General features: G+C 67.4%; 1 protein-coding gene across 1 annotated transcript in view; it reads right to left on the bottom strand.

Moving 5' to 3' along the window:
• The window catches only part of BAHCC1 (BAH domain and coiled-coil containing 1), a 59277-nt gene that overhangs the window by 17698 nt on the left and 16217 nt on the right, over nucleotides 1–25362 (bottom strand). Inside the window, 9 exon segments of the mRNA XM_042966785.1 lie at nucleotides 1–236; nucleotides 1304–1640; nucleotides 1769–1947; nucleotides 2200–2358; nucleotides 2537–2742; nucleotides 3077–3185; nucleotides 3498–5261; nucleotides 8337–8459; nucleotides 18563–18742. Coding sequence (XP_042822719.1) covers nucleotides 1–236; nucleotides 1304–1640; nucleotides 1769–1947; nucleotides 2200–2358; nucleotides 2537–2742; nucleotides 3077–3185; nucleotides 3498–5261; nucleotides 8337–8459; nucleotides 18563–18742 — 3293 coding nt within the window.

Raw genomic sequence — 25362 nt, 5'->3', positions numbered from 1 at the left:
GGTGGCGGCAAGGTCCTGGGTGGCCTCCCTGGCCCCCAAGGGCAACCCCGGCTCCTGTGGGCTCTGGGGGCTTCGGGGGGGCAGCTCCCCGGGTAGTAACGTCCTCGCTGGCTCAGGCTGGACCCTGGGAGCTGCAGTTTGCATAGTTTTGGGGTCCGAGAGGTCAGGGGAGTGCACGCTGGGGGACAGGGAGAAGCCCGAGCTGGCCACAGGGCACGTGTATCCGGGAGGCAGGTCTGTGAAAGAGGGAGTGTTGTCAGGAGAGGGCAGCTGGGGGCACGGGTGGCCCTGTGCCAAGAGGGTGGCCTCAAATCCCCGACTGCCACCTGGGAGGGAGGGTCTCCAGCCTGCCCTCTGCCTTCGAAACAGGTGAGATGAGGACAGGGAACACGTTACACTGAGGGGGCACCTGAGGGCAGGAGAGGAGGTCCCTGGAGCCAGCGCCCCCAGCCCAGCCCAGGACGCTCTCCCTGGCCAGACGGCTGTGACCACCTCAGCTCCTGCCGTGGCCCCAGGGGTCCACAGGGGTGTGCAGGGGCCCTCTGGGGCACGGCGTGCTGTGGCTAACCAGAAGGGGGGTGGTTTAAAACAAGATACTTGGACCAGGCTTTCTCAGAACCAGAACGAGCCGGCAGCCTGTCGGAGGCATGCCCCATTAACTGCATTAAAAAAAAAAAAAAAAAAACTAAGAGGAAAAAAGCTAGCAACGCTCCCCACCCCAAAACCCAAACCCCCCAAAAACAAAAACACAACTTCTGCCGGCTCAGTCTCCTTATTGTGGGACGGGGGCAGGTTTTATGTTTGCCACACGGGTTTGCCGCGTCAACGTGGGGCCTTGTTCCGGGACAGCGAGAGCCTAGGGGCGCGGCGGGCGGGCGGTGGGCGGCAGGAGCCCAGACGGCTCCAGGAGGAGCTCCCCCGCCCCGCTTCGCCGAGACCCGGAGCCAGGGACGGGAGCCGGTCCTGCGGCTGTGCCCAGGTCCTGCCACCGGCCCCAGCAGGCCAGGCGCTTCACTGTCCGTAGCCCCCACTGCCGGTCAGCTGAGCCCGGCCCTCATCCCGCCCCGTCTGCCAGGAACTGGGGAGGAGGTGGTGGTGGGGTCCCTCAGTGCTCGCCGCATGGGTCATCCAGGATTGTGGACGGGGAAGGACAAGGAACAGCGCCCTGGGCCCTACCTGGAAGGCCTTTGCAGGTGCCAAACCAGGTAGCCCCCTCAGTTCAGCTCTGCCCACCCAGAAGCGGAGAAAAGCCTCCGAGTGGAAGGGGGCGGGCCCAGGTCAGCCCAGCGCTGCCCACTCTCACCTGGTTCCAACGCGCTCAGGTCGGCTCCGGACCGCCGGCCCTCCCCACTCTTGTCCTCGGAGCTGGGCAGCTTGGAGCCGGGCCCGGGGCTGCCCGAGGGGCGGACGGATAAAGTGCACGAGGCTCCGGGACGCGGTGGCGGTGGCGGTGTGGGGCAGCTGGCAGGGGGCTTCGGGGTAGGCGAGTGGCAGCAAGGGGACAGCTTGGCAGGGCCTATGGTGGCAGGTGAGGGGGTGCCCTTGGCTGTGGGGGTTAAGGCAACTGGCTTGTGGGTGGACTTGAGGGTCTTCTCCTGGGTGGGCTCTTCCTGCTCCAGGTGGTGGTCCTCGGGCTTCCGCTGTTGGGGGGGAGGGAGAGGCTCAGCCGGCTCGACCCCCTGCTCAGGGCGTTGGGGGGTGGGGAAGCCTGGAGCAGAGAGGGAGGAAGGAGCCCCGGGTCCCCGCTGGGTGTGCCCTGGGCAGGTACCTGGACGGGCGCAGCCCTCTGCTGCTGCTGCTGCTGCTGCTGTAGGGCATAGAGCTCTTGCTGGCGCAGGAGCTGGGACCGCGAGTACACGGGGAGCTGGCCGGGGTGCTGCACGTGGGAGGCGGGGCCCCGGCCCCCATACATGGGGGGCCACAGTGAGGCCTGGTCCATGACGTCAGCTGTGGGCAGGGCCAGAGGAACCATCAGACAGATGGGCCAGGACGGGGCCCGTGCCCTGCGCCCCGTGTCCCCAGCCCCCTGAGCCGGCCCCTTCCCCGCCCCTCACTTACCTTGCGCCTGCTTCCTGGGCCTGGGCCACGGGCGGGCGGCCCCGCCTCACTGTCCCCACGGCCGTGTGGGCTGCTCCCTTCTCCAGACCCACTTCCCACACCCCCCTCCCCATACAAACAGCCGGCCCGGGAGGCTCTTACCAAGCGCGTGGGGGGCTGTGTGGGGCGTGGGCTCCGAGGGCAGAATGACGAGCTGTGCAGGGCTGTCCTGGGAGAGGGGGAAGACGGAGGGTATGGAGCCGGGCACAGAGGCGGCGAAGCCGGGGGGCAAGTTCTGGTGCAGGGCGGGGTGCCCGAGGCCTGGGGAGACAAGGCCCGGTCACCAGGGCGCGTGCAGCACCGGGTCCTGACACTCTCGGGCCTCCCACACCAGGCTGAGGACCGTCCGTCCAGCCCGGTCAGGACACATGCCCCGCCTCAGGCATCCTGGCTGTCCCTCCCCCCCCCCCCCCCCACCGCCTGCCCTGGGAGCACTGACCGTAGGAATGCCCCCCCATCCACAAAGAGGGGCTGCGGGTGCGGGGCAGCCACGGGGGGTGGGCGGGGTGGGGGTGGGGGGCTGGGTCCCCGCCCAGCTGGCTGTTCTGCAGCGAGGAGCCGCTGGCGATCATGAGATGAGGGGCCAGGTCTCCGGGGCAGCTGCCGGGCGGGTGGATCCGGGAGAACTCCAGGCGGTCCTTGTCCCTGTGCATCACCGAAGGTGGAGGGGGCTCAGCCCAACCGCCTGGCCACCTACCCACCTCCTCCACCCCATCCTGTGGACATCAACCTTGGAGGAGGGAGTGGGGCTCAGAAGGTCCCAGGTACACCACAGGATAGGGCGGGCCTCAGTATTGGGGGCCTCCACCCCCACAGCAGAGGGAAAAGTTCGCAGAGCTCCCCTCGACACGGGCAGAAACCCCAGCAAACCCGGGGTGGGGGTAGGCAGACCTGCCCGAGTCAGGCCACAAAGCCTGACCCCCGCCACACCCCCCCCCCCCCCCCCCCGCCCCCGCGGCGGCTGAAGCCCTGTTCTCACTGAAGCAGGAGCTCCCGGCCGGCGAGCCCCAGGCGGTCCTCGGACAGGCGTGCCCTTTCTTCCTCAGCCTCCAGGTCCAGCACGTGGGTGGAGCGGGGCCCAGCTCCTGCTGCGGACATGGCAGAAGGGACAGGGGCTGGGGCGGCCGGAGAGCCAGAGGCTAAAGCAAGCAGGGCAAGGGGGTGACAAGCCGAGGGAGGGTCTCCCGCCCCATGGGCCTCGGGGGTTCTGCCGAAGGCAGGTGTGGGGAGTGGTGGCTTCGAGGGATGGGGGCGGGCCGGTCAGCCCAGGGAGGGACGGGACCGAAGACGTGGGGCGGGGACGGCGGGTGAGTCCAGGGCCCGCCCTTTGTGAGCTCCGGATGGGCAGAGGAGGGCAGGCCGGCCACACTCCCCGCCTCCCTCCCTGCGCAGGGGCCTACCTTTGAATGCAGGGGCTGCCCGGCCCTGCCGCCCGGTGTTGGTGCCGTAGGCCATCTCGGGCCGGCTCACCGTGTCCTTCTGCCGGGACAAGGCCACCGCGATGCCCACGGGAGGCTGCCTCACTTCCGCGTCACTGTGTGGGGTGTCGTGTTCCCGGCTTCGGGCACAGTCGGGCCTCTCTGCCTCGCCCGGGGCCTGGGCTGGGCCTTTGGAGGTGGGGAACTTCACATCCTGCTGGGCACAGCTGGCCTTGAGGCCACCCAGGCCCACGAAGGGTGCCTTCTGGCCGACGACCAGCGCTTGGTTGCTGTATTTGAGCAGGTTCTTCATGGCCGAGACCTCATCGGGTGGGGCGGGCAGATCCTGGGGCAGGAGTGCGGCCTGCTGCAGGCTGCCGCTAAAGGGGTCCAGGTAGGTGCCAGCCTTATGCTCCTCGCCAATGGCCATGGCAGTGCCCTGGCCCGACTGGATGCTCCATGGGGGTAGGTGGGGCCCACCATAGCCCAGAGACGCCAGTTCCAGGGACGTGCGCTTGGCTTCCGCCCCACTGCCCCCTGGCTCCACCTCGGGGGTCACCAAGTGCTGCTGATGCCGGATCCGGGCCACCTTCTGGGCCCCAGGGGGACCGGAGGGGGCCTCCTTGCTGGCGGTCTTATCTAAAGTGCAGCAGGCCTGGGTGACCTTCCCACCCAGCGGGTCCTGGTGACTCGGCCGGGCACAGTCCTGTGAGTGGGCAGGCAGCTCGAAGTAGCCACTTTTGTCCAGACCACCTTTGGGGAGCCCGGAGAAGGGGGTCTCGGGGCCTGTGCTGTTGAGATACTCCAGGCCCTTTAGCCGGGGGTTGAGAGCCGCCTCGAAGCCCCCAGGCCGCCGCTCGGCCTTGCCCTCGGCCTTCAGGTGAGCGTAGGAGACCCCATAGGGCACAGCGTGTTCAGGGGCCAAGGCCCCTTCGAGGTGCCGGTCTTTGCCGTCACCTGCCACCGCACAGGCCTCGGCTGCCTGAAAGGGGCGGCTCTTGTCGGCCAGGTGTCCCACGGAAGGCACGAAGGTGGGCCCGCTGGCCTTCAGGTCTCGGGGGACTTTGTCCTGCAGCGGGCAGAGCCCGTCCGGGCCCGCGTGCAGCTGCAAGCAGGGGAAGGAGCCGGTGGCCGTGCTGAGGGGCGGGGGCGGCCCGGCGGGCAGGCCAGACGGCACCGCGTAGGACGCGGCCTGGCACCGCGTCTGCCGCCTCTCCAGGCCCTCACCGAAGGCCGGCCCGGGCTCTGTGGGGCCCGCCGCCTCCTTGGTGCAGCGTCCGGAGGCCGCGACGCCCACGCCGGGCCGCACCAGCATGCCCCCCGCGCAGCTGGCCAGCGAGGCCTTGCCCGTCTCGCCGTTGAGCACCTTGGTGTTGAGGAGGCAGGAGGCGAGGTGCTTGGGGCGGCCCTCGCAGGCGCCCCGGGGCGCCCCGCCGCCGTCCTTGCAGTGGCCGTCTGCCGGCATGGGCAGCACGAGCTTGTGCCGCTCCTTGCCGCCGTCCTCCTCCCCCGCTGCCGGCCTCTCCTTGCCCTCCGCAGCCTTGCCGGCCTTCTCTCTGCCCAGCTCTCGGCCCATGAGGAAGCGGTCGAACTCCTTGGCACCCTTCTGCAGGGGGCCGGCCTCGCCTCGGTCGCGGCTACAGGAGCTGATGGGGTGGCCGGGGGCGGCTCGGGCCACGCCGGGGAAGTTGTGGTTGGCAGGCAGGAGGGTGGGCTGGGGGGGCAGGTTGCGCAGGTAGAAGTTATCTGTGTGCCGAGAGAACCGCGCGGTCACCGGAGGGCTGGGGGACTTCCCCAAGACACAGGCTCCAGGAGCCTGTCCACCGCCTGCTGGCAGTTACCGTCTGAGAAGGTTTAAAGTTGTAAAAGAGACGTCACGTCGGGTCTCCCACTTTAACCGTGTTTAAGTGCGCCGTCGGCTGGCACTGCGAACCTTCACGGTGCCGTGCAGTCGCCACCACCGTCTGTCTCCAGAACTTTATCGTCGTTCTGTCCCCGGTAAACACTAACTCCCTCTCCCTAGGAAGGTTCTGACTCGTGTTCGGCCCCCCGGGAGGTGGGAGCTGCGAATGGCCCGGGGCCCCTGCCCTGCCCGGCGCCCACAGGGATTAGAGCCGGAGGGGTACGGGGCCACAGGCATCTCCCCCGCCCCAGGCAACGCCAGGGCCTCAAAATCGGCCATCAGAACCTTAAAAGCAGGGGAGGTCGCTGACTCACGGTTCGGGGCTGCCTAAGTGGCCGGTGGCACACAGCATGTGGCGTGATGTGGCCACCACACCGCTGGCTGTGCCCGGACACCCGGCCACTGCAAGCGGGACCGTGCACTGTGGACTGCGAAGTGCCCGTCTCTGACTAGGCCCCTGTAAGGGCTAAGACCCAGGAGAAAGTGAGGCCAACTCTGAGGATGGGCTGGGGGCGGAGGACCCCGCTCGCCTACCTCCCGAACACCCTGGCAGGCCCCCAGCTCCTCTCTGCATGTTAACTGTGGGCACCTCAGGCCGGGGGATCCGGGGATGCTTTGAAGGGAGAAGAGGAAGTGATCGCAGCCGGCAGCCCCCACAGCTCTGGGCCCATGGAGGCTGGCGGTGGGTGGTGGGCAGTAGGGGGCAGTGTACCCCCAGCTCCCTGGGCTGGGCCGTGGCCTGCTGTCCAGCCTGGGCCCTGGGCCAGCCCTTCCAGCCTGGGGCCGCCCGCTGCTCCCAAAGCTGGGCTCCTGTCTCTGTGGACCTGGGGTACCCCGAGGGGGCAGACAAGGGGGAACAAAGAAACATTTGGAACTTGTAAAACTGTCCTCATGCACGTAAGTTCCTTGTCAATTTCCTGCTAATTAAAACTGGCAGGGAGGGGGGCAGGGGGCGGGGCGCCGGGGAAGAGTAGCCTGGGTGAAACCTAATTAGCTTGATTTCCCAAACCAAAACGTTCTTGGGTGGGGCTCCACCACAGCACTGAAAGCTCAGAGGCCAGGAGCGCCCCATTGCTGCAAGGGCAGTTCTGGACTCGGGGTCACCGGGTCGGGCTGTCGCCCCTGACAAATGCTGTCAAAACGGCTGCACGCGTGGGAGTTTGGGGGACCCCGCCTGGGGCCGGTGGGGGCTGTCCTCTGGCTGGGTAGCGGAGCACCTGGCCCCACATGCGGGAAACTTGGTTTCCGGGGAGCATCCCTCACCTACCCATCTCCTGGGGCAGGGGGTGGCGGGCTTTCCTGGCCCTGGCACAGGCCGACTCTTGTCCGAATCAATCCCAGCCAGCCCATCCTCGGCTGGGTCAAGGCCAAAGCTTTCCGGACCTCAGCTGCCCCGCCCGGCCCAAAGGCACAAGACACAGCAATGTCCGGGAGTGGGAAGCTTGTTGGGAGAAAGGACTGGGGCAGGGCTAGGAGGACATGAGCACTGGCCATAGGCTCCACCCCCAAACTGCCTCACTGGGGGTCACCTTGCTGGGGGCCTCCCTTCCTTCCCTGAGGCCCCCTTCAGCACACTCTGATTGAACTGCTAGGTCCTGAAGCCCAGCCCGGTGTCCTGTCCATCAGCCAGACCCTGCTGGGTGCTTTGTGGTCCCCTCCTCTGCCTCCACTGAGGGCCCCAGGCTTGGGGCTCCTTGGGATCCCTGGAGCTGTGTGTGTCCTCACCCAGGTTGGCCCCTCTCCCTGGGCTGGCTCAACCTGTCCCCCACCATGTGTGTCCAGCCACCTCCCGGATACCCCTGGGAAAGTCCCTCTGTGTGGAAGACGAACTCACCCCTCCCCTCTGAGCTGCTCCCCCGCAGGTGCACCCCTCCCACAGCCTGGCCATGAATGGGGCTCACCTAGGACCTCTTGACCTGCATGTCCCCTCCACACCCCCAGTGGGACCCCCATGCCCCAATTCAAGTCCATATCACTTGTCATCTGAAACATGGTAAGGAACCCAACAGCCTCCCTGCCCATCTACTGGCACGACCCCAGAGAAACCTTCCTAAAATGCAAATGAGATGTGATCCCATCCAGCAAAAATCTAGGCGACAGGGCACTGAGGGCCCCAGCCACTCTCCCGGTGGCCACATCTCCTGTGGGCTCCCTGATGGGATCCATGACCTTGAGGTTGGGCTTTTGCATGAGAGTGCGTGTGCACGCCCGAGAGGGCACGCATGCACGTACACACGTGTGCACGTACACCCTCCCCACAGTCCCGTCAGCCCTGCCTTCTCATCAGCAAAGCCCTGACCTCGGTGTCCCCTCTCCAGAGACACCTCCTGGGGGCCCCCTCCTGCCGATGGAATGAGAGCCCCTCCTCTGCCTGCTGGGGCACATTGACGCCCCAACACAGCCTGCAGCCCCTGTCTGACCTGAGGCCCTGGTGTGCAGCTTGGGTGAGGCAGGAAGTGCAGGCTTCTGGGGGCTTCCTCCCCCCCCACCCCTGCCCGATGGCATCCTCCCCCCCTGAGCTGCTCAGGGCGGTGGGGATCGGGAAATCGTGTGTGCAGGTCAAGGCTAGGTGCCGAGGGGCTAGGCACCACCCCTTAGGGGCTTCGGTCGTTTGGGAATCTTCCACCGGAGCCGGAGACGTCCAGACAGCATGGCTGTGTCTTCAGGGTGCGCATCTAACCCCAGCACATGACCTGCCTCTTGGCCATGGTCCTGAGACTTTAAATCCTCCGGGAGCCTGAGAAGCAGGCTCCCTGTCCTCGGTCCCTACCCCGCCGTGGCCTGAGACCCGGAGAGGAGGGTCTGCCCAGGCTGGCCCTCTTCACCTGGTACCCAAGAAGCCCCCAGCCCCGCCCGGCCCCGCCCTCCCGGATGCCCTGTGCCCCAGACCCCCAGCAAGGCCCCAAGCCAGCACTTGCCTTTTTGGGTTCCATAGAAACGATGTTGCCCATAGAGAACATTGCTGTTTCCATGGTGATCCAAGTGGCTCATGGGTAGGAAGGTGGATGCCAGACTCCCCGAAAATCTGGGGTACCCTGGAGCTGGAGGAGCAAGGACACTGGCTGCAGAGGCACCCCCGAGGCCCCGGCCCGCATGCGTCCGGACCCCAGGGAGGGGAGAAGCGGTGGGCGGCCCAGGAGCGGCGCCCCGCAGAGCCTGGTATACAGCCCGCCGGTGGGAAATCAACCCATCAATACATCATATTAACTCTGACTCGACTAACACCATCCCTCTGGTGCGGCACAAATTGAATTGCTGATGGGCTGGGAGAGAGGAAGATGGGAGAGGGCGCCTGCGGTCCCTCCCCCAGTAGCACACGGCGGGAGCTCTGAGGCAGGGCAACAAAAGCTCCTCTCGGAGAGGCATCTTGGGAGGACGGGGCCGCAGCGGACACACATGCTGGACGGAGGCCCTTGCTGCACAGGCCGAACTGCCGGCCAGGACAGCCAGGGCCAGGTGCCACCTCGGCCCACGCCATCCAACGGGCACCTAAGTGCTCGGGCAGCCCGCACCCTGGGGCTGGCGCCGTCGGGGGGTGCCGACTCGCATTTTGCTGGGGCTGCCAGCATGGCCCGGTTCTCCAGCGGCCCGGCCTCCACTCTGAGATCTACAGAGGGAGCTGGCCCCCAGCCCTGACACCCGCCCTGGGGTCTGAGTCATGCCAGGCAGGCCCTTCTCCGTCCCTCTGGGGCCTGAACCGTCCTTGGGGCCTGGCCCTGCCCAGCACAGGAACGCCAGCCATACCCTGGAGCTGGCCCCACCTGTTGGCCTCGGACCTTGGGGGCTCCTGCCACCTGGGACGCACGCCGTGTCCCCAGAAGGGACGAGGACAGACAGGCGTAAGCACAGCCTGGGGGAGCTGTGTCTGCTGGATGTCCAGAGCCACCAGCCACCCTGACTGGGGCTCCTCACCGCTGGTCCTTCCCCCTCGTGGCCCAGCAGGGAGGGGCGGGGTGGGGGCCCACAGCTGGGGCAGGCAGGAGACAGTCTTACTCTAAGACTCCTGCTTGGAGCTGACGCTCTGATCGTGCTCTGTAGGAGTTTCTGTCACCCCATGGTTGTCCCAGGAGCGATCAGCTCCCAGGAGCGCCTTCGCACCCTTCAAGGTGGCCTTGGCTGTGAGGAGGGAACAGCCATCCAGGGTCTTCCCCGGGGAGCAGCGGCCACAGGGACAAGGAGGAGCTCGAGTGGGGCCCTGCGGACAGCAGTCCTGGGCGGGGAGGGCAGGCCGGCCCCCCAGGCTGGTGTGTGTGGCCTGTCGCCCTTGATAAAAGGGAGCCGTGAGCCCCGTGCCTGGGGAACGGGCACCAGCACCCCTCCTAGGGTCACAGTGGAGTCCGGACGAGTCCCGGGGCAGAGAGCCCCATTTCATCCTGCCCATTAATTGCTTCCCTGAGTCCATTTACGACAGAAGCCCTCTGCTGTTCGAGTGGAACGTTCTTTGTAACAGCTGGTGGCTGAGCACCCCACGGAGTATCTTCTGGGAAACACCTTTCCAGAAGGGGTGGTGCCAGAACCACGGGACAGGCCTCCAGTCCCCCACGTCCTCAGAGGGCCTGGGGCATTACTCCCGGCCTGAGGCCGGTCTGCCTGGATACAGAGGCCGCAGAGGCGGAGGGTGGAGTGTGGAGGCCGGCGTGGGGGCTCTATCTCAGTGCCGGGGGCGGCGGTGGAGGCAGCGGGGGTCAGCCCCGGAGCCCACCGCGAGCACCAGGGGCCCGGGAGCCCCCTGGCAGGCCTGAGGCTGGGGGCAGGGCGGGGGGTGCGCTGTGCCACCGTGGATCAGGCTGCGTAGCTCAGCTCAGAGGTAAGAATGCAGCCGCAGGGGCAGAGCTTGGAATGGAAAGTGGTCAGCGCCAAATGGGGGCCGTCTGGGATCCCCCAGCCCGAATGGGGTGGCCTGCACCCTGATCCCAGCGGGCTCGGTCCCTCAGACCCAGATGACGCGGTTTGGTTCGGAGGTGGAGCTGTGGAACCCTGTCCCCAGGGGACGTTCCCAGCAGCCCCATCTGGAGGCTGGAGGAGTCCCTGGATGGCTCTCTGCTTAGGGCTCACGTCCCCAGGCACATGTGAGGGCTCGGGAAAGGTGCCAGCCACCGCCCCGGCCTGTCCCCTCCTAGCCCCCTCCTGCCTGGCCAACTGGCCTAGTTTGTGTGGGGAGACACATCTGGAACAGCTGTTCCCTAGATTAAACTCAGCTCCTGGGAGACTTGACAAAAGCTGAGAGCCGGACGGGCCGGGAGCAGCCGGGGGCGGCGGGCGGGGGGCCGGGGCCTGTGTGTGCCGCGCGGGCGGGGGCCGGGGTGGTAAGCCACCGCAGCTGTCCCCTTTTAATTGGCCGCTGTTAAATGTTTTACGGGGCCTCGTTTTGGTAAACAGAAGTCTGTAAATTCCTCCTTCCCAGAACCCGTTTCCCGGGCGTGGACACCCCCCGCCTCCCCGTGACCCCTCGGGAGGTCTAGGCCTGCCGCCCACCCGTGGCGTCCGCTGGCTGAGCGGGGAGCCCCTCCCTGCGGCGCCCTGGGTCGGGGGGGGGGTGTTCGGTGTTAGGGTGCCTGCCCGAGCCCCTCTCCTTTTGAGCGGAGCTGGTGGCCGTCCAGGCCAGGGAGCAGGGGACTCCCTCCCACCTCCAGCTGCCTGAGGCCCTGCCCTCGGGGATCCCACAGGGAGATTCGAGCTGTGGGGAGGAAGTTGGGGGAGAAGGAAAAAGCAGAAGGGGCATGGGTGGGGGGACTAGACTGGGACATGGAGGGGGCCTCCCAGCCAAGCATAGAAAGGTCCCTTTCTTTTCGCCGAGATCATCCTCTCTGAACTGAAGAAAATAAAGCTGATCTTACAAACCACAGCAGCTGTCATGAGAAGGCATGAGGCAGGGCCGCTGTGGGTCCTTGACGGGGCCACGGCAGAGGGCGGGGGCTATGGTTCTCAGGACGGCTCGGGGTGCAGGGAGAGGGGCAGGGGCTGGATGCCCAGGAGCCCAGGAGCCCACATTCCTGCAGGGAATATGGTGGTCCAGGACCCCGTTCCAGACCCTCGTAATCCTTGAGGTGGGAGCTAACTGACAGGTGGCAAATCTGTTGAGCAACGGTGCACGGTGGGGAGCCGGGCCCCAGGTCTGTCCCTGGCCTCCCACTGCCTTCCAGGCCCTGGAGGCTCTTGAGACTCTTGATGGAGCTCTGGGGAGGGGTCCCGGGCCTCAGTGGATGTCTCACCGATGACACCGTCCACCCTGCCCGCTGCTGTGAGTTGTCAGGACACTCAACCCCACGACATAAGTGAAAATGGGGGACCCTAGAGGGTCAAGGCCATCACCCGATGGGTGTGATGAAATGGGCATCCTGCCCCCTGGGGACTGCTCTTGGGTCTCTCGGGAGGCTGGAGGGCAGGCATGCTCCTGGCCAGGTCTGGGGCGGGGGGGGGGGAGGGGGGACTGCGGTGTGTGGCCAGCCAACCAGAGGACCAGGGCTCTCTGGCGGGGAGGCCAGGGAGCCCCAGCCCAGGCCCACAGAGCTCCACACAGAGGCAGCACGCTCAGCAGACTCTGGGAGGCTCCAACCACCTTCACCCCGCCAAAGTCCTGCCCGGCTCTCAGGACAAGATCCTTCGACAACAGACGCCCCCGTGCCCCGGGCCACCTTCACGAATAGCACTGTTGTCTCCCTGGAGGGTGACTCCCTCCCCTATCCTGAGGCTCCAGTTGCTGGAAAGTTCTCACCGGCCATCGAGCCTCAGGTTGTAGCTGCCAGCTGATCCCAGCATCAGCTCCCAAGGGCAGCTTCCCACAACACGACCACTAGGCCCAACTGGCCACCCGGGGCGGGCTCTTAGCAGCTCAACTGCCCATCTGACCAGTCAGAGCCCATCTCCTCTGGGTCAGGCCCTCTCTGGGGATCAGCAGGGGTAAGTTCCCCCAGATGGAGCCCAGCAGCCCCCCCCCCCACCTCCTGCCAGCCCTGAAGGATCCCACACTTACTTCACCCACGATGACCTCCACAGAGACACCCAGGGACGCGGCTGGGCAAATGCCCCTGCTCCTGGGGCCCTGACGCACTGCTATCATTTAGGATTCTGCCACAGGTACCAGGCTACGGGTCATGGCCCAATGCCCGTCACTGACTGGACGCCGGCTCCCTCCCACGAGACGCCCCTTTCACTCAGGACGTCAGCGGGTTGCCATCGTGGCGTCAAGTCTACCAGATGATAGGGACAGGCCAGACACTGGGTTAAGAAGGATTCTGAGGCTGCACCTACAGGCGGCTCGAGTGCAACGATCGGCTGATCACGCCTGCCCGGGGAGGAGCGCTAACCTTGCCACAGCCCCTCCCCGGGTCCTCCCTGCTTCTGTCCACAGGCCTCCTCACGCCTGGTGGCCAGACCCCTGGGTGTCCCCCTGGACTTTGGGATGACCTGCGTGAGACCCCCTTCTCTGGGAGGGGGCGGGCTTTGGAAGCTCGGCCCTCGGGGAGTGCCCCGGCCTCAGCCTTCCGCAGCTGGGCGGCCAAGCGCAGGCTTGTGTGGATCCCTCTTCCATCCCCCCCGTCGAGGTTCCAGTTCAGGCGCTCCCCGCATACTCACTGCCCCCCGCGGCCCAAGGCGCGGGGCCTGGCAGCCTCGGTCTCTTCCCAGGCTCGGAGGAGCACTAGGTGTTGGGGGAAGGGGCCAGGCTCCTGCAGGCGTCTCTGGAGCACAGGCAGCGGGCAGCCTGCCCAGGATCCGGGCGGCCTGTGGACAGTCCCGGGCTCCTGACACGTGCTCCCAGGGAGGAGGGAGGCTCAGGCAGCACAGCTTAGGGGAGAGCCCTCGGAAGGAGGGGAGGCCTGGGAGGGCTGGGGCCCCCGATCGCTGCAGGCCTCCAGCCGGGAAAGACAACAGCCCCTCAGAGCTAGGAGCTGGGGGCGGACCGGCGTCACCCCCAAAACCTTCGCCGACATCCCACCATGCAACTGGCTGCCCGGGAAATGCAGGGGGGCTGCCGCCTGCCCTGCCCAGACCTCTTGGCCCAGGCTCTGCACCCTGCCCTCCGGAGGGCTCCAAGCCCCCTGGGTGGGGCGTCCCGGCCACACTCAGGCCATTGCACCTGGGGGATCCTGGCTGCTCGGACCCGTACAGTCATGCTGCGGACAGGCCATGTGCCCAGGCAGCGACAAGGGGCCTCCCCCTCGCCCAGCCAGTGCTGCCCCCACACACGCTCCCACTGCAAATGGCGGCCCCCGGCCCAGCAGCGGACGGCTGCCGCGGGGAACAGGCCAGACGAAGCAGTCGGCAGCAAATGCTTCGTACTTGCTGGCTTTGACTGTGTCATGCTGGGTCTGAAGGGTGAGGGCGGTTTGCAGATGGGGAAACTGAGGCTCAGAGGTGCGCTGGCTCTCCCAGCCTCTCGGGCGCTGTGGACTTAAGGCTGATGCAGCTCTTGAGCAGTGATGATGACCCTTACGAGGGGCAGGGGCCTTGGGCTTGGTCCAGCGCGGTGCTGCCCCGCCCACGGCTGCCTGGGCAGGGGCCCGTGAGGCAGGTGCCCGCGGCCGGGGTCCCAGAGCAGCCTCTACGCCAGCAGGAGCTGGAAACGGGGAACATCTACTCCCAACACAAGGAAGGCAGAGGGAGACAGGCCTCAGAGGGCAGCCAAGAGAAAGAGAGGACCAGATGGCCCCCGGTCAGACTCTTTGGACTCAAAACCCACCACACAGCTTCCCGGACCTGTTTCCTCCCCTATAAAATGGGTGAACAACCGCCCCCCGTATCGCGGGGTTGCTCGTTGAAGTTAACGAGGCAGGTACCCCTGGGCCAGCAGCAGAACAAAGCATCATTTTCCCGAGCACCACAGGTGTGCTACCTGGCCTGACCTAGAGCTAGGGATTGGCCCTGGCATCCCTACCTCAGGGCCACCTGTGGCTGCAAGAACCAAACCAGGGCTAGGCAGGCTGGCCCAGTACAGTGAGCCCGCCGGGGACTAGCCTCACAGGGATCAGGTGGGACCCGTGCCCTCAGCAACCAATTGCTATGTAAAGAGCCCCATGAAGGAAATGGTGGTGAGCCGGGGCCACGGAGGAGACCTGCCAGGGCATGAGGGCGTGGGGAAGGGTGAGAGAAGGCCGGCCACAAAAGCCCCATGAAGGCTCTGGAGGGGTCAGAGGTCCACAAGAGACCGACCTCCCTCTGGCCGGACATGGCCTATCCGGCGGGGCAGCCCCGATTTCTGTGTTGGGATCTGGGGAGTTCGGGCCCCTCCCCACACTCTGTCCTCAGATCTCAGAGCAGCCGGCCGCCCCCACTTGTCTCCTCCTTCCGTCCAGCATGGGCAGGACTCAGGGAGGCAGGGCGAGGGGTACCGCAGCCTCGGGGCCACCGGTACCCAGCCCAGGACGGGGTGCACTAGAAGGGCGACCATCGGTGGTTCTGTGGGGGCAGAATCAGAGGCAATTTTAGCCATCGAGGAAACTGAGGCCAGGAGAGGAAGAAGGAGCCGACGGGGCCTGGGGGAAGGGGCTGGGGTCCAGGGCGGAGACCTACATCAGACAGCCCCTCTAGACGGTTCTGGGAAATGAAGCTTCCGCAGCCAGGACGGCCTCTGAGGTCACACGGAGGTGGTGGATGCCAGGTGACACCTGTGTCCCTCACACAGACATGACCCCAGGCTCCTGCTCCCTCCCAGAAGTCCCCATGAGGTCTCAGAGGGGACAGAGGGGGCAGAGGGGAGGCCGGGGGCCGGGAGCAGTGGGGAACATCCAACCACACTTTGGTGTGGTCCCCAGCGCTCCTGGAGGCCGGCCCAGCCCTGGATGGAGAAGCAGGGCCTCGGATAAAGAGGCCAGCGGGGCCCACAGCCGGCGATGGCACGCGTCCCGCTGCCACCCAAGGCTCCCCTCCAGGTGGCACAAGAGACCACAAGTAGCGGGGCTGTGGTGCACAGCAGCCAGGGGGCCCCACCCCTCCCCAGCGGAGCCCCCAGGAACAGAATCCCCTTTCACCGGCCCTGTGGGTGGTCCCAGCCAGGCAGCTGGGGGCGGGGTGGGGACAGGGGGGGCCGGACTCCATGACAATGGGACCAGCTGTGCTGTGCCCCCGCCCCTGCCCCAACCCCCCCAGGGCAGGCGGGCTGGACACTAGCTCACCCCTGCCCCGGGGCCAGCTCTGACGCCCACTCCCACCCTAAGCCTCGGTGGGGAATGTCCAGTCTCTGGCAGGACCCCTCACTTGGGCGAGCCTGGAGGGGGGAGCAGGAGGCCTGGGGGCTGGGCAGACAGGCTCTGCCTCCGGCCAGATGTTCCGGGGCGGCTCCTCCAGCTCCAGGGTGCCTCCCCTGCACCCCAGCTGCTCCGCCAGGGAAGCGGAAGGCTGGGCCCCTGTCCTGGCGGCTGCCCCCCCAGATGGCAAGCTAGGTCCACCGGTGGGAGGGTGGGGAGTCCTGCCTGGAGTTGGGGGGGGGGCACGTGGGCCCATCTCCCCTGACCCGGCCCCCACTTACTGCCGGGGGCCCGGCCTGGCTGCCCTCCTTAAGATAGAGCCATTTCAGAGGCCCCGCCCCGGCCACCCCAGGTAAGGGAGGGGGTGGGGAGCAGGTTCTGCTGGGCACCTGCCGCCCTGTGGTGGGAGGAAGCAGGACTCGGGGGAGACCAGACCTCTGAGCGGCCCGCCCAGGCAGCCCACCATGCCTGCCGGCCCCCACGCTCCGGCCGTGTCGCGTGCCCCCCGCCCGCCTCACCCCCCTTCTCTCCGAACACACACGGCAGAGAAACAGGCCCCTGCACGAGGGGAGCCAGCTGGCACCCAGTCAAACTAGCAGCCAGGCACGCTGCCAGGGCAGGCAGCCAGCAAACGCTGCCACTCGCTCCGGCCCCGCCCGCCCGCCCGCCTGCCGGCCTTTACGCTCCAGGCTCACAGCGAGGCAGCCGGCACCACGTGGCCTGTCGGGGAGCGAGGCTACAGCAGGCAGACAGGCGGAGGGCGGAGGGCAGGGAACCCCCGCAGGAAGGAGATCCCGAGGCGGGGCGGCTTCACGGAGGGCAGAGAGAAGGAGGTGGCGAGGGGGTAAACTGAGGCACGGGCCTGGAAGGTGTATGTGGTTGCACGGTCGCCAGGATGTACAGATCCCGGCTACCGCCAGGTGGGACCTGGCAGGTCGGGGGTGCCCTCCGCCTCAGGGCTCCTGCCTCTCTCGAGGCTCCTCTTCGGCCTCGGGTGGGCCCTGCTCCCTGCAAGGCCTTGTGCTCAGGGGGGCTGGGCGGGGGGGGGGGGGGGGGGCTAAGAGCCACACCCTGTCGCCCTTTGTCTTTGGCCACCTGTGCTTGTCCACTAAGCCCATCGGCCGGGCAGGCGTGCCCTCCCCCACTAGGCTGTGGGCATGTCCAGCCTGAGGAGGTCCAGGTGGATGGACACATGACTTGGAATCCTGGGGCAATCCAGGGCTGGTCTGAGCCGGAGCAACGGACCCTCTTCCTGCTCAGGCTGCCCCTGCCTCAAAGAAGGTTCTACGGGATGCAGGACAGGGTGGAGGCAGGCAGGAGGCCCGCACGGGCCCCCCCACCCGGCCAGCGGACTCCCCTGGGGCTGCAGCTAAGGGCGGCGGGGAGCCCTGAAGGCCAAAAGCCAGGCCGCCAACGTAGCCGTTGGCTCAGGGGAAGCGAGTGGCGGGAGGCCGTTGAGGACGCCGTCTGCAGGCTGCCTCCCACCCCGCCCTCCCCGCAGCCCCCAGAGGGGCAGGACAGGGACACCTTCTCCCTGGGCCCCAGGGCAGGTGGCACTGCCCACAAACCGCCCTCCGCGCTGCTGAGGTCCCCAAGGGCGGGCCGGAGGGGAAACTAAGTCAGCCAGCCCGGGTGTGCCCATGCACCTGTGGCGGGGCCAGGGTGGGGCCGTGGCCGTTCCTCCGTTACTTCGTTATTTTGAGGTGGTCCCACGTGGCTGCTGCAGCCCCCCACCCCTCCCTCCTACAGACATCCTTCCCAGATGCTCCTGCCAGGGCTGGAGTTTGCCTGGCGGACAGAGAGGCGGAAGAGCTGCAGGGGCGGGGAGGGGGAGAGGCACTGAGTGCGCGGGGCCACCCACCGCTGCCAGGGAAGCCTCGCCCCAGCGCCCAGCCCCGCCCGCACCAGCGGGTCCCCCCTGGGGAGGCTACTAAGAGTGCGGGGGTGGGAAGCGGGCGGCGGGGGGGGGGTGAGTCTGGGCCGGGGACCCTGCCCCGTCCACCCGGCCTCCCTCCAGCAGGAAGGAGACCTCTTGCTGCTTATCGCCTGCCCAACATGTGCACCCTGCGCAGCGCTTAAAGCCTAGATTATTTTAACAACTGTCCCTCACTTGTCACCTGTCCTGTTTGGAAAACAGCCCCTTTCTTGTTGCACAAAGAGGTTTCTCTGGCTCTCCAGCAGCGCCGGGCGCTAATCTCCCTGCCTGGAACACGGACGGCGGGCGCGGCGTGTGGGTCCGCGCTCTGCAAACGCAACGCTTGCCGCTCAGCAGTCACTGAGTTACGGCGGCGCCGGTGCCAGGAGCGGAGAGCCCTCTGTGCCCGCTGCCAACTGCAATTACCTCTCCGCGTGCCAGCCACCGCCGCCGGGCTTAACCCTTCCCGGGCCGCGCGGATACCAGCAGCCACGGGCCCGGGCTGCCGCACACGTCCCAGTGCGAGGGGCTGAACAGACAGCAGGCGGTTGGGAAACCGGAGGGGAGCCCCAGAGTCCCCGAGGGGCCCCTGGGGCTGTCCTGCCGGGCGGCCGCAAGGCCTGCGTGCACAGGGCCGCATTCCGAGGGGAGGCCAGGGGCCTGGGAGGGGCTCTGCTCCGGGCGAGGCCCCCGAGGTGGCTGCAGGAGCATGTTGACAGCTCTCTCCACCCCCCCCCCCCACACCTCCCTCCCAGCTGGCACATCTGGAGCCCATACCGCTCTGAGTCTGGGGAGGTGGGCGCAGCCCCAGGCAGAGGGTGCAGCCCGGCCCTGGCCAGCCCAGCTGTGTTCCACATTTCCTTGGCTCCCCCAGAGCCCTCTCGGCCCCACCTCCTCCCCCCCCACCCCCCGCCGCCCATCTGCGGTGCACATCTGGCCAGGACCACTGCCTGGTGGGGCCCGCCCCCCGTTTCCAACCAATTACCACCTCCCCTGTGCGTGGGGGCTTCCTCTCCTGGCCCCCGGCCCCTGGCCCCGGACTCACCTTCATGGGAGTGAGAGAACCAGATCTGGGAGGTGGCGGGGTGGGGGCCGCGGTAGGCCTGCTCCGAGGGGGCGGGGGTGGGGCCGCTGGGGTGCGCGGGGGCCGCCGAGCCCAGGCTGCTGGTGAGGAAGCTGCCCATGAACGAGGGCGCCGGAGAATTCCCCATCAGGCGGCTGCTGGCTGTGGACACAGGGGGCAAGGGTGAGTCTGGACCGGGCCAGCCCGCCAAGGAGCCCGTCTCCAGGGGTGACTCTCGAGCCCCAAACCCCCGGGGCTTCTGTCTTCAGAAGCAGGAGAAACGGCCCACTCGGGCTCCCGACAGACACGCTCGGGGTCCCGTGCCCTCCTGCCACTGTTGGCACTTTTGCGACCAGCGCCGCCCCCCGCCCCCACCCTGATCAATGGGATGCCGAGTGCCGTGCCCGCGGGCAGCAGGCGGCTGGCTCTGCGGTGGGCCTTCTCCTCAGAGGCCGAGCCCCTGACTCTCCCAGGCCACGGTGGCGGGCAGCTCCGGGGCCCCACAGCCACTGGCGCACCTGCCAGAGCGCTCTACCCACACCTCCCAGAAAGGCCCGGCATCAGCCGGGGGCCCTGCTCCAGCCTTGTGGGTCCCGCAGCCTCTGCCCGCCTTCTGGGCAGCGCTGGGGGGACCGGCCCCTCCCCACAGTGGGGTCCTCGACCTTCTCCCCAGGTGCAACCGACGGACTCATCAGCCCCACCCAGGTGAGAGGGACAGAAACGGAGGCGGAGGCACAGACAGGGATGAAGCCAGACCTGCTTTTTGTCAGCCCCCCGGGGCTCTCAGGGTCACACCCCGGCCAGCCTGGCAGGCGGACACACACAGTCATCTGTCCCCCAGGACACTCCGCGCTGGCACTGACAGCCGGCTCTCCGTGCCCACCTGCACCCCCGCCACTGTGTCCCCTCTCCCTGCCCAAATCCAGTGGCCAAGGCCAGGCTGAGCGCGCCTCCCTGGATTTCCATGGCGACGGCAGCTTGCGCAGGAAGGACGCAGGCGGACACAGACCGCTCTCTGAGGAGCAGCCCCTGGGGGTGGTGGGGGGTTAGGACAGCCCTGCTTGGCCCCCACCCCGCCATCTCGTCAGCCCTGTTCACAGGCAGTGAGCCTGGGCTTGGGACCAGCCCAGGGATGGGGAGCAGTGGCCTGGGCGCTCAGCACCCCATCAGGCTGGGTGTAGGGAGGGGCCTGGTGGGGTTCGCAGGAGTTCTCAGGGGGTCCCCTGAGGCTGCAGGCCCTGCCCTAGGTGAGTCAGGGCAGCTGTTTCCCTGCCCGGGAGGCAGGGGGATTTTGTGAATTTGTGATTCCTCATCCAGCCCGGTTTTGGCTCTGGGAGCTTCCCAGACACCGGGTGACTCAGCAGAGAGGAGGCAAGGCCCAGAGCAGGGGAGAGGGAGGGGCTGCCCTGGTGGGGACCCTGGCAGCTTCCCTCCCCTCCAGCGTGTGAACGGGACAGACGGAGGAGGGGGGCCTCTCCTGGGCGCCGGCCACAGAGGCAGGTGTGTGAGTGCGGCCAGGGGCTGGAGCACACGCCGACCTCTGTGGTGGGTGTCAGGATGCAGGGAGACCCTGGGAAGACCCAGGGGCAGGGGACGAAGGTGCCCAGGGGCCAGGGACTTCCCGGACCGCAGGGCTGGGACTGCCATGGGCCGAGGCCAGACCACAGGCGTCCAGCCAGGGGAGGGGACTCTGGGCTGGGAAGGGAAGTGTTGGCCTCCGGGGGCCGCGGGTGGAGGGGCAGGAGTGGGAGGGCGGCCCCTGCTGGGCCCCAGGGATCTGGGGGGGGGGGGGCATGCCTGGAGGATGAGCGGCCTTTTCCTGCCTCGCCCAGGCCAGCCTCGAGTCTCCCAGGCCTCCCCACCCCCGCACCCTCCCAGGAAGGTCCCTCCCACCCTGCTCCTCCCGGGACACTGGGAAGCAGCCCAGTCCAAAAGCCGGGTCTGGATAATGGATTTCTCCAGGAGCTCAGCCTGAGAAGCCCACACCTTGAGCTCTCCCACACCGCGGGGGCGAAGCGGCGGGCCAGGCTCCAGGCTGGACAGGAAATGCAGCTCAGGGTCCCACGGGGCCCCCTGGCCCTGGGGTCCAGGGAAGCCGAAGCTTCCAGGTGGGTCCCGTGCAGGGTCTCCCGGGCCTGAGGCTCTGGCCTCAGAGGTCTGGCCTCTGCAGACCCCCCCCCCCCCCGCCACATCCCCAAGGGTCAGCCACCTGGGGCCACAGCGGGTGGGGAGCAGGGCCTGAGACCCAATACTGGACCTCTAGGCTAAAATCTGGGTTGGGGGTCCCAGGACCTCATGCCCTCCTCCGGACACTGATCCTGGCCTTGGGGGGGGGGGGGACACTCACGGGTGCTCTGTTCTGACCCTATCCCAGAAGGGGGTCCCACCGCACGGGGGGCTAGGAGGGTGGCACCTCAGCTCAGCCGGCCCCTGGTCTTAGCTCTGCAGAGCAGGGGACATACTGGTGACAGGCTACACTTCCCGCCTCGGCCAGAGACCCCAAGCCTGGGGCCCACCTCGCCCCACACCGCCCGTCTCCTGACGCAGGGGACCTTCTTGGGGGCCCTCAGAGAGCTGGCTTCTCTGCGTCTAGGGAGGGGACCCCTGCCCCACAGTGTGGGGAATGTAGTGGAAATGCTGAAACACTGTTCCAGCCCAGCCCCCCTCCCCGGCCCGTGGCGGGGCTGCCCCTGCCCACCCTGCTAACTGAGGGGCTGCCCCGCTGGCCTGGAGGCTGACTCAGACATCCACCTGGGGAACCTTCTCCACTCTTTTCCTTTCAGCTGGAAAACAGAAGGGGCTTGTCACGCAAACAGGATGACACAGGGAAGGAAGCAGAGGGCGCTGGAGACCCCATCGCCCCCACACCACAAGTGCTCTGGGCCCAACAGCGTCACAGAGGCATTGGCCGGCCCCGGCTGCACACACAGACACCCCGTGCCCTGAGCCGCTGTGGGAGACTCCTGCGGGGACCCAGGTGGCCTCTCCCTCCTAAGACCCCGGTCTGCAGCGCCGGGTCCCGCCAGGGGCTCCCATTCCCGCCCCCCACTTCCTGCAGGCCAGTCCCCCCTGCCTGGGCCCTGTGCGGCGGGCTCCACGGTCCTTGCTCTGAACGGTTCGGTCTCTTCCCCACCGTCCTGGCCTAGAAGCGTGGACGCAGCCGAAGGTGCCACAGGCCTTGCCAGGTGGGCTGCGGGGCCGGGTGGCGGGGAGAGGGCTGATGGCCCCTGGAACCTCCCCCCACCCCCAGCCGGCTCGCATCGTCACCTCCACCTCCAAGGAGTCTGCAGCTGGCAGCGTGCCTGGCCAGCAGGGGCCTGGGGCAGACCTGGCTACCAGCTCCCTAGCCCCTCCCGCCAACCAGTAGCCAGCCCCAGACAGAGCGTGAGCAGAGGCGGCCTGGGCCAGGGCCAGGGCCAGGGCCGGAGCCTCGAGGCCAAGTCTGGCCGGGAACTGGGCTGAAGGCTTCTTTCCTCTTGGCAAGGTCCTTGCCCACGGAGCGCTGCGGTCACCAGCCTGGGAAGGGACGGTGGGAGCCTGAGCAGTAGGGAAGGCCAGAGGGGTTCCTGGTTTGGACGCCCCCGCCCCGGCTGGGAGCTCCAGTCCTCCAGTCCTGGAGCCACTCACACTACCCCTCTCAGATCAGGGGCTCTACAAACCTCACACTAATTGCTTTCATGCAGTCCCAGACAACGGGCCACCACGGGGCTGACCAAGGAACGGGGCATCGTTAGTCTGGACCCCGGGGTCCCCAGTGCCTCAGCTGAGGTCTGAATGAGGCCTATCCATCCTGAGGCTGCCCCGTCCAGTAGGAGCGGTCATGGTGGCCACTGCCCTGAGATTCTGTCAGCTGCCGTCACAGATACGTCCCACGTTCACGATAACCTCGGGGAAGGGGCCCGAAGCCGTGTGACGTTTCAGCAGGGCCAGAGGCGAGCCGCCGTGTACTGAGCGTCATGCATGGCCCGCCGTGCCGCCAGCCCAGGCCAGACACGGGGCTCTAGTCCCGGCTGTAGCACCGCCTTCGCTCTGCCTAGTGCCCCACGGAGGCCTGGCCTGGGCGCCCGGCTGGCTGAGAAAACCGCTCCGGAAGCCAGCATGCCCGGGGGGCCTGGTTGACACCCTCTGGCGGCCTAGGTCCTCGGGCACGGCCCCGACCCCGGAGCCCCATCTGACCCTACACCCCGAGGCCCAGACGACCCGGCCCCTCGCAGCTGCCCCAGCTGGAATGCCCCGGACACCCCAGGAACCTCCAGCGACCACTGAGTCCGGCCTTGGCCCGCTGGAGAGGGGGCACCACGTGGCCGGGCAACACTGGAGAACGGGGTCTTCCTCCATCAATCTGTTTGCCGGGCCCACCTGCCACGGCCAAGGTGCTGAGGACGCCCCTGCCCCAGAGCACAGGTGTTGCCCGGGGGAGAGCCTACGGTCTAGGGGCCACCGAGACCCCTGCGGGCCTGACTGGCAAAAACACGGGTGGCCCTGTGCCGTGCACCCCAAGTCTGAGGTGCCAGGTGCCCACCGTGCCCTCTCCGCCGCCCGCATCTCCCCACCAGGCTGTCCCGTGGTGGGGGTGCTGAGAAGCCTATCTCCTCACTGTGACCCCAGGCTGAGGGCAGAGGGAGCGGGAGTCGGGGAAAGACAGGCGGACAGAAGGGCCTCCGAGAGCTGGGCAGAACGGGCACTTATTGTGTCTGACGTGAGCCACGGGGATGGCATCCTCCCTCTCTGGAAACCGTGACACGGGCTGCGAAGGCCTCACCGAGATGGCTGCCGGCCGCCTCCGAGAAGCAAGCCCTTCCCGGGCTCTCAGGGCTCCTGAGGCTCCTGAAGCCCAGCTGACTGGCTACTGGCGGGGCTTCCCCAGCTCCCCCCCTCCCGCTCATACCTGCTCAGGCTCCCCACTTCCCTCAGGCCTTGCAGGGCCCACCTGGGTGCGCGGGGAGCACCCGGGGTCTCCCCCAGGACACCAGAGGCTGCTGAGACACTGGAGGGACAGGCAGTCCGCCTGGGGGGCCAGAGTGCCCCTCCTGTGCTGAGCCAGGCCTAGAGGGAGCTGTCAGAGAAGAGGAGGCAGGAGGTCCGCCCCAGGGACCTGGCCACACGCCTCCCGTTCCAGGACAGGGGACAAGGAAGGAGAGTGTCCATCGGCGTTCAGCCCTGGTCCTGCACGGACTAAGATGGAAAGGCTGGGAAGCAAGCGGGGGGAGATCCACCCAAGAACGGTCCCGGCCCGGCTGGAACCCACCGCTGGCCCGGGCACACGCGTGCGCGTGCACAGAGGCAGCACAGTGACCGTGTGTGGGCGCTCACGGGGCGTGTCCGGGCGCGCGCTCGTGGCCACGGGTGTACATGCTGGCTACGGGCGTGCACACAGGACACAGATGTGCACGCGTGTCTGAGGCACGGCCCCGAACACGCACGAGGTGGCTGACCCGATTCTTGCGAGAGGGGGGCCTCAAAGACCCGCTTCCCAGGGTCAGACCCCCACCAGACTGGTCCCCTTACTGGCCCCGGAAAAGGCCCCCGACCTTTGATTCCGTGTGCCCCCGGGGTGACGTGGGAGGGGCCGCAGGCCGCCGGGCCCTGCCCACCTCCTCCCCCGCCCTGGGCAGTGGGAGCACATTCCGGCTCACCTGTGCTGGAAGGGGACCCTAGCCTGTCGTCTGCACCAAACTAGAGACCCCCGAGCCCGAGCCCCTGCTGCACGGGAGCAGGCCCCTCCCCAGGCCGGCTGCTCAGCCCCCAGCCACCCGGACCTGACAGTGGCTCCAGGAGTCGTGTGGATTCTGGGGGACAGCTGGCAGGCCACGTGGCCAAGTTCGCCTCCCCATAGGCAGCCCACCCCCCTCTGCGGTGGAGAAGCAGCTTAGACTGGCATGAAGTCCCCTCTGATCTGTGACCCCCCCCCGCCCCCCCCGCAGGGCAGGCTATCCAGGACCCACACATCGTCCAGATCTGGGGCGGTCCCCTCCGGCCACAAGCTGGCCGCCCCCAGATGTTGGCCTGTCTGGCCCATTCCCTCACTCCGTCCCACCAGACACCGGGTCTGCCCTGCTGCTACCACGGCCCCTAGGAGTCCCTGAGGGCTCCTCCCAAGGATCCCGGCTGCCGTCCACGACTCCGAGACGCTGGCCGGACGAGAGGAACCTGAGACGGGCACAGGGAGGGAGGAGGGACGGGCGGAGGAGGCAGGACTGTGAAGCCGTGGGTGAACCTCCTGGCCGGCCCAGCCCTAGGATGTGGAGACAGCCCAAAAACATGAGTGTGTCACATGGGAAGCCCCTCTCCGCTGGCCCAGGAGAACCTTCCAGAAGCCCCGGTTGGCCCAAAGGCAGCAGTTCTCAGGCCATAATAGGAAAATTCTGTGGTTGCTGAGCCACCCAGCCGACAAACGTGGAAGCAAGATGACAGGGGAGGCCCAACCACCAACAGCCCAGAACTAATAAAAGAAAAGGAAAATCGGATATAAGTCTGGTTCTTATTAAAAGGGTAAATTTAGCCCTTTGGCTGGGCAGAAGGGGCCGCCCTCGGACTCGGGGCTGAGAGTGACTCAGAGGGCCCCTCGGCCGGGGGGTCTGGGCAGCAGCGGCTGAGGGCCGCCCCCTCGCTTCTCTTCACACGGCCTTCCTTCCCTGCACACTCTCCCCAGTGGGGCAGCCAGCACGTCCCCCTCCAGGACACTCCGGAGGGCAGGCAAGTGGGCTGGGGGGGCGTGGAGAGGGCCGAGCAGGTCTGCTCTCGGGGTTTGGTCTGATCTGGTCCTGCCGGCACGGGATGGA

Source organism: Panthera tigris, chromosome E1 (genome assembly GCF_018350195.1).
Source record: "Panthera tigris isolate Pti1 chromosome E1, P.tigris_Pti1_mat1.1, whole genome shotgun sequence".
Taxonomy (NCBI): Eukaryota; Metazoa; Chordata; class Mammalia; order Carnivora; family Felidae; genus Panthera; species Panthera tigris.
Note: the sequence above shows the minus strand (reverse complement) of the source record. Positions and strands in the feature narration are given on the sequence as shown.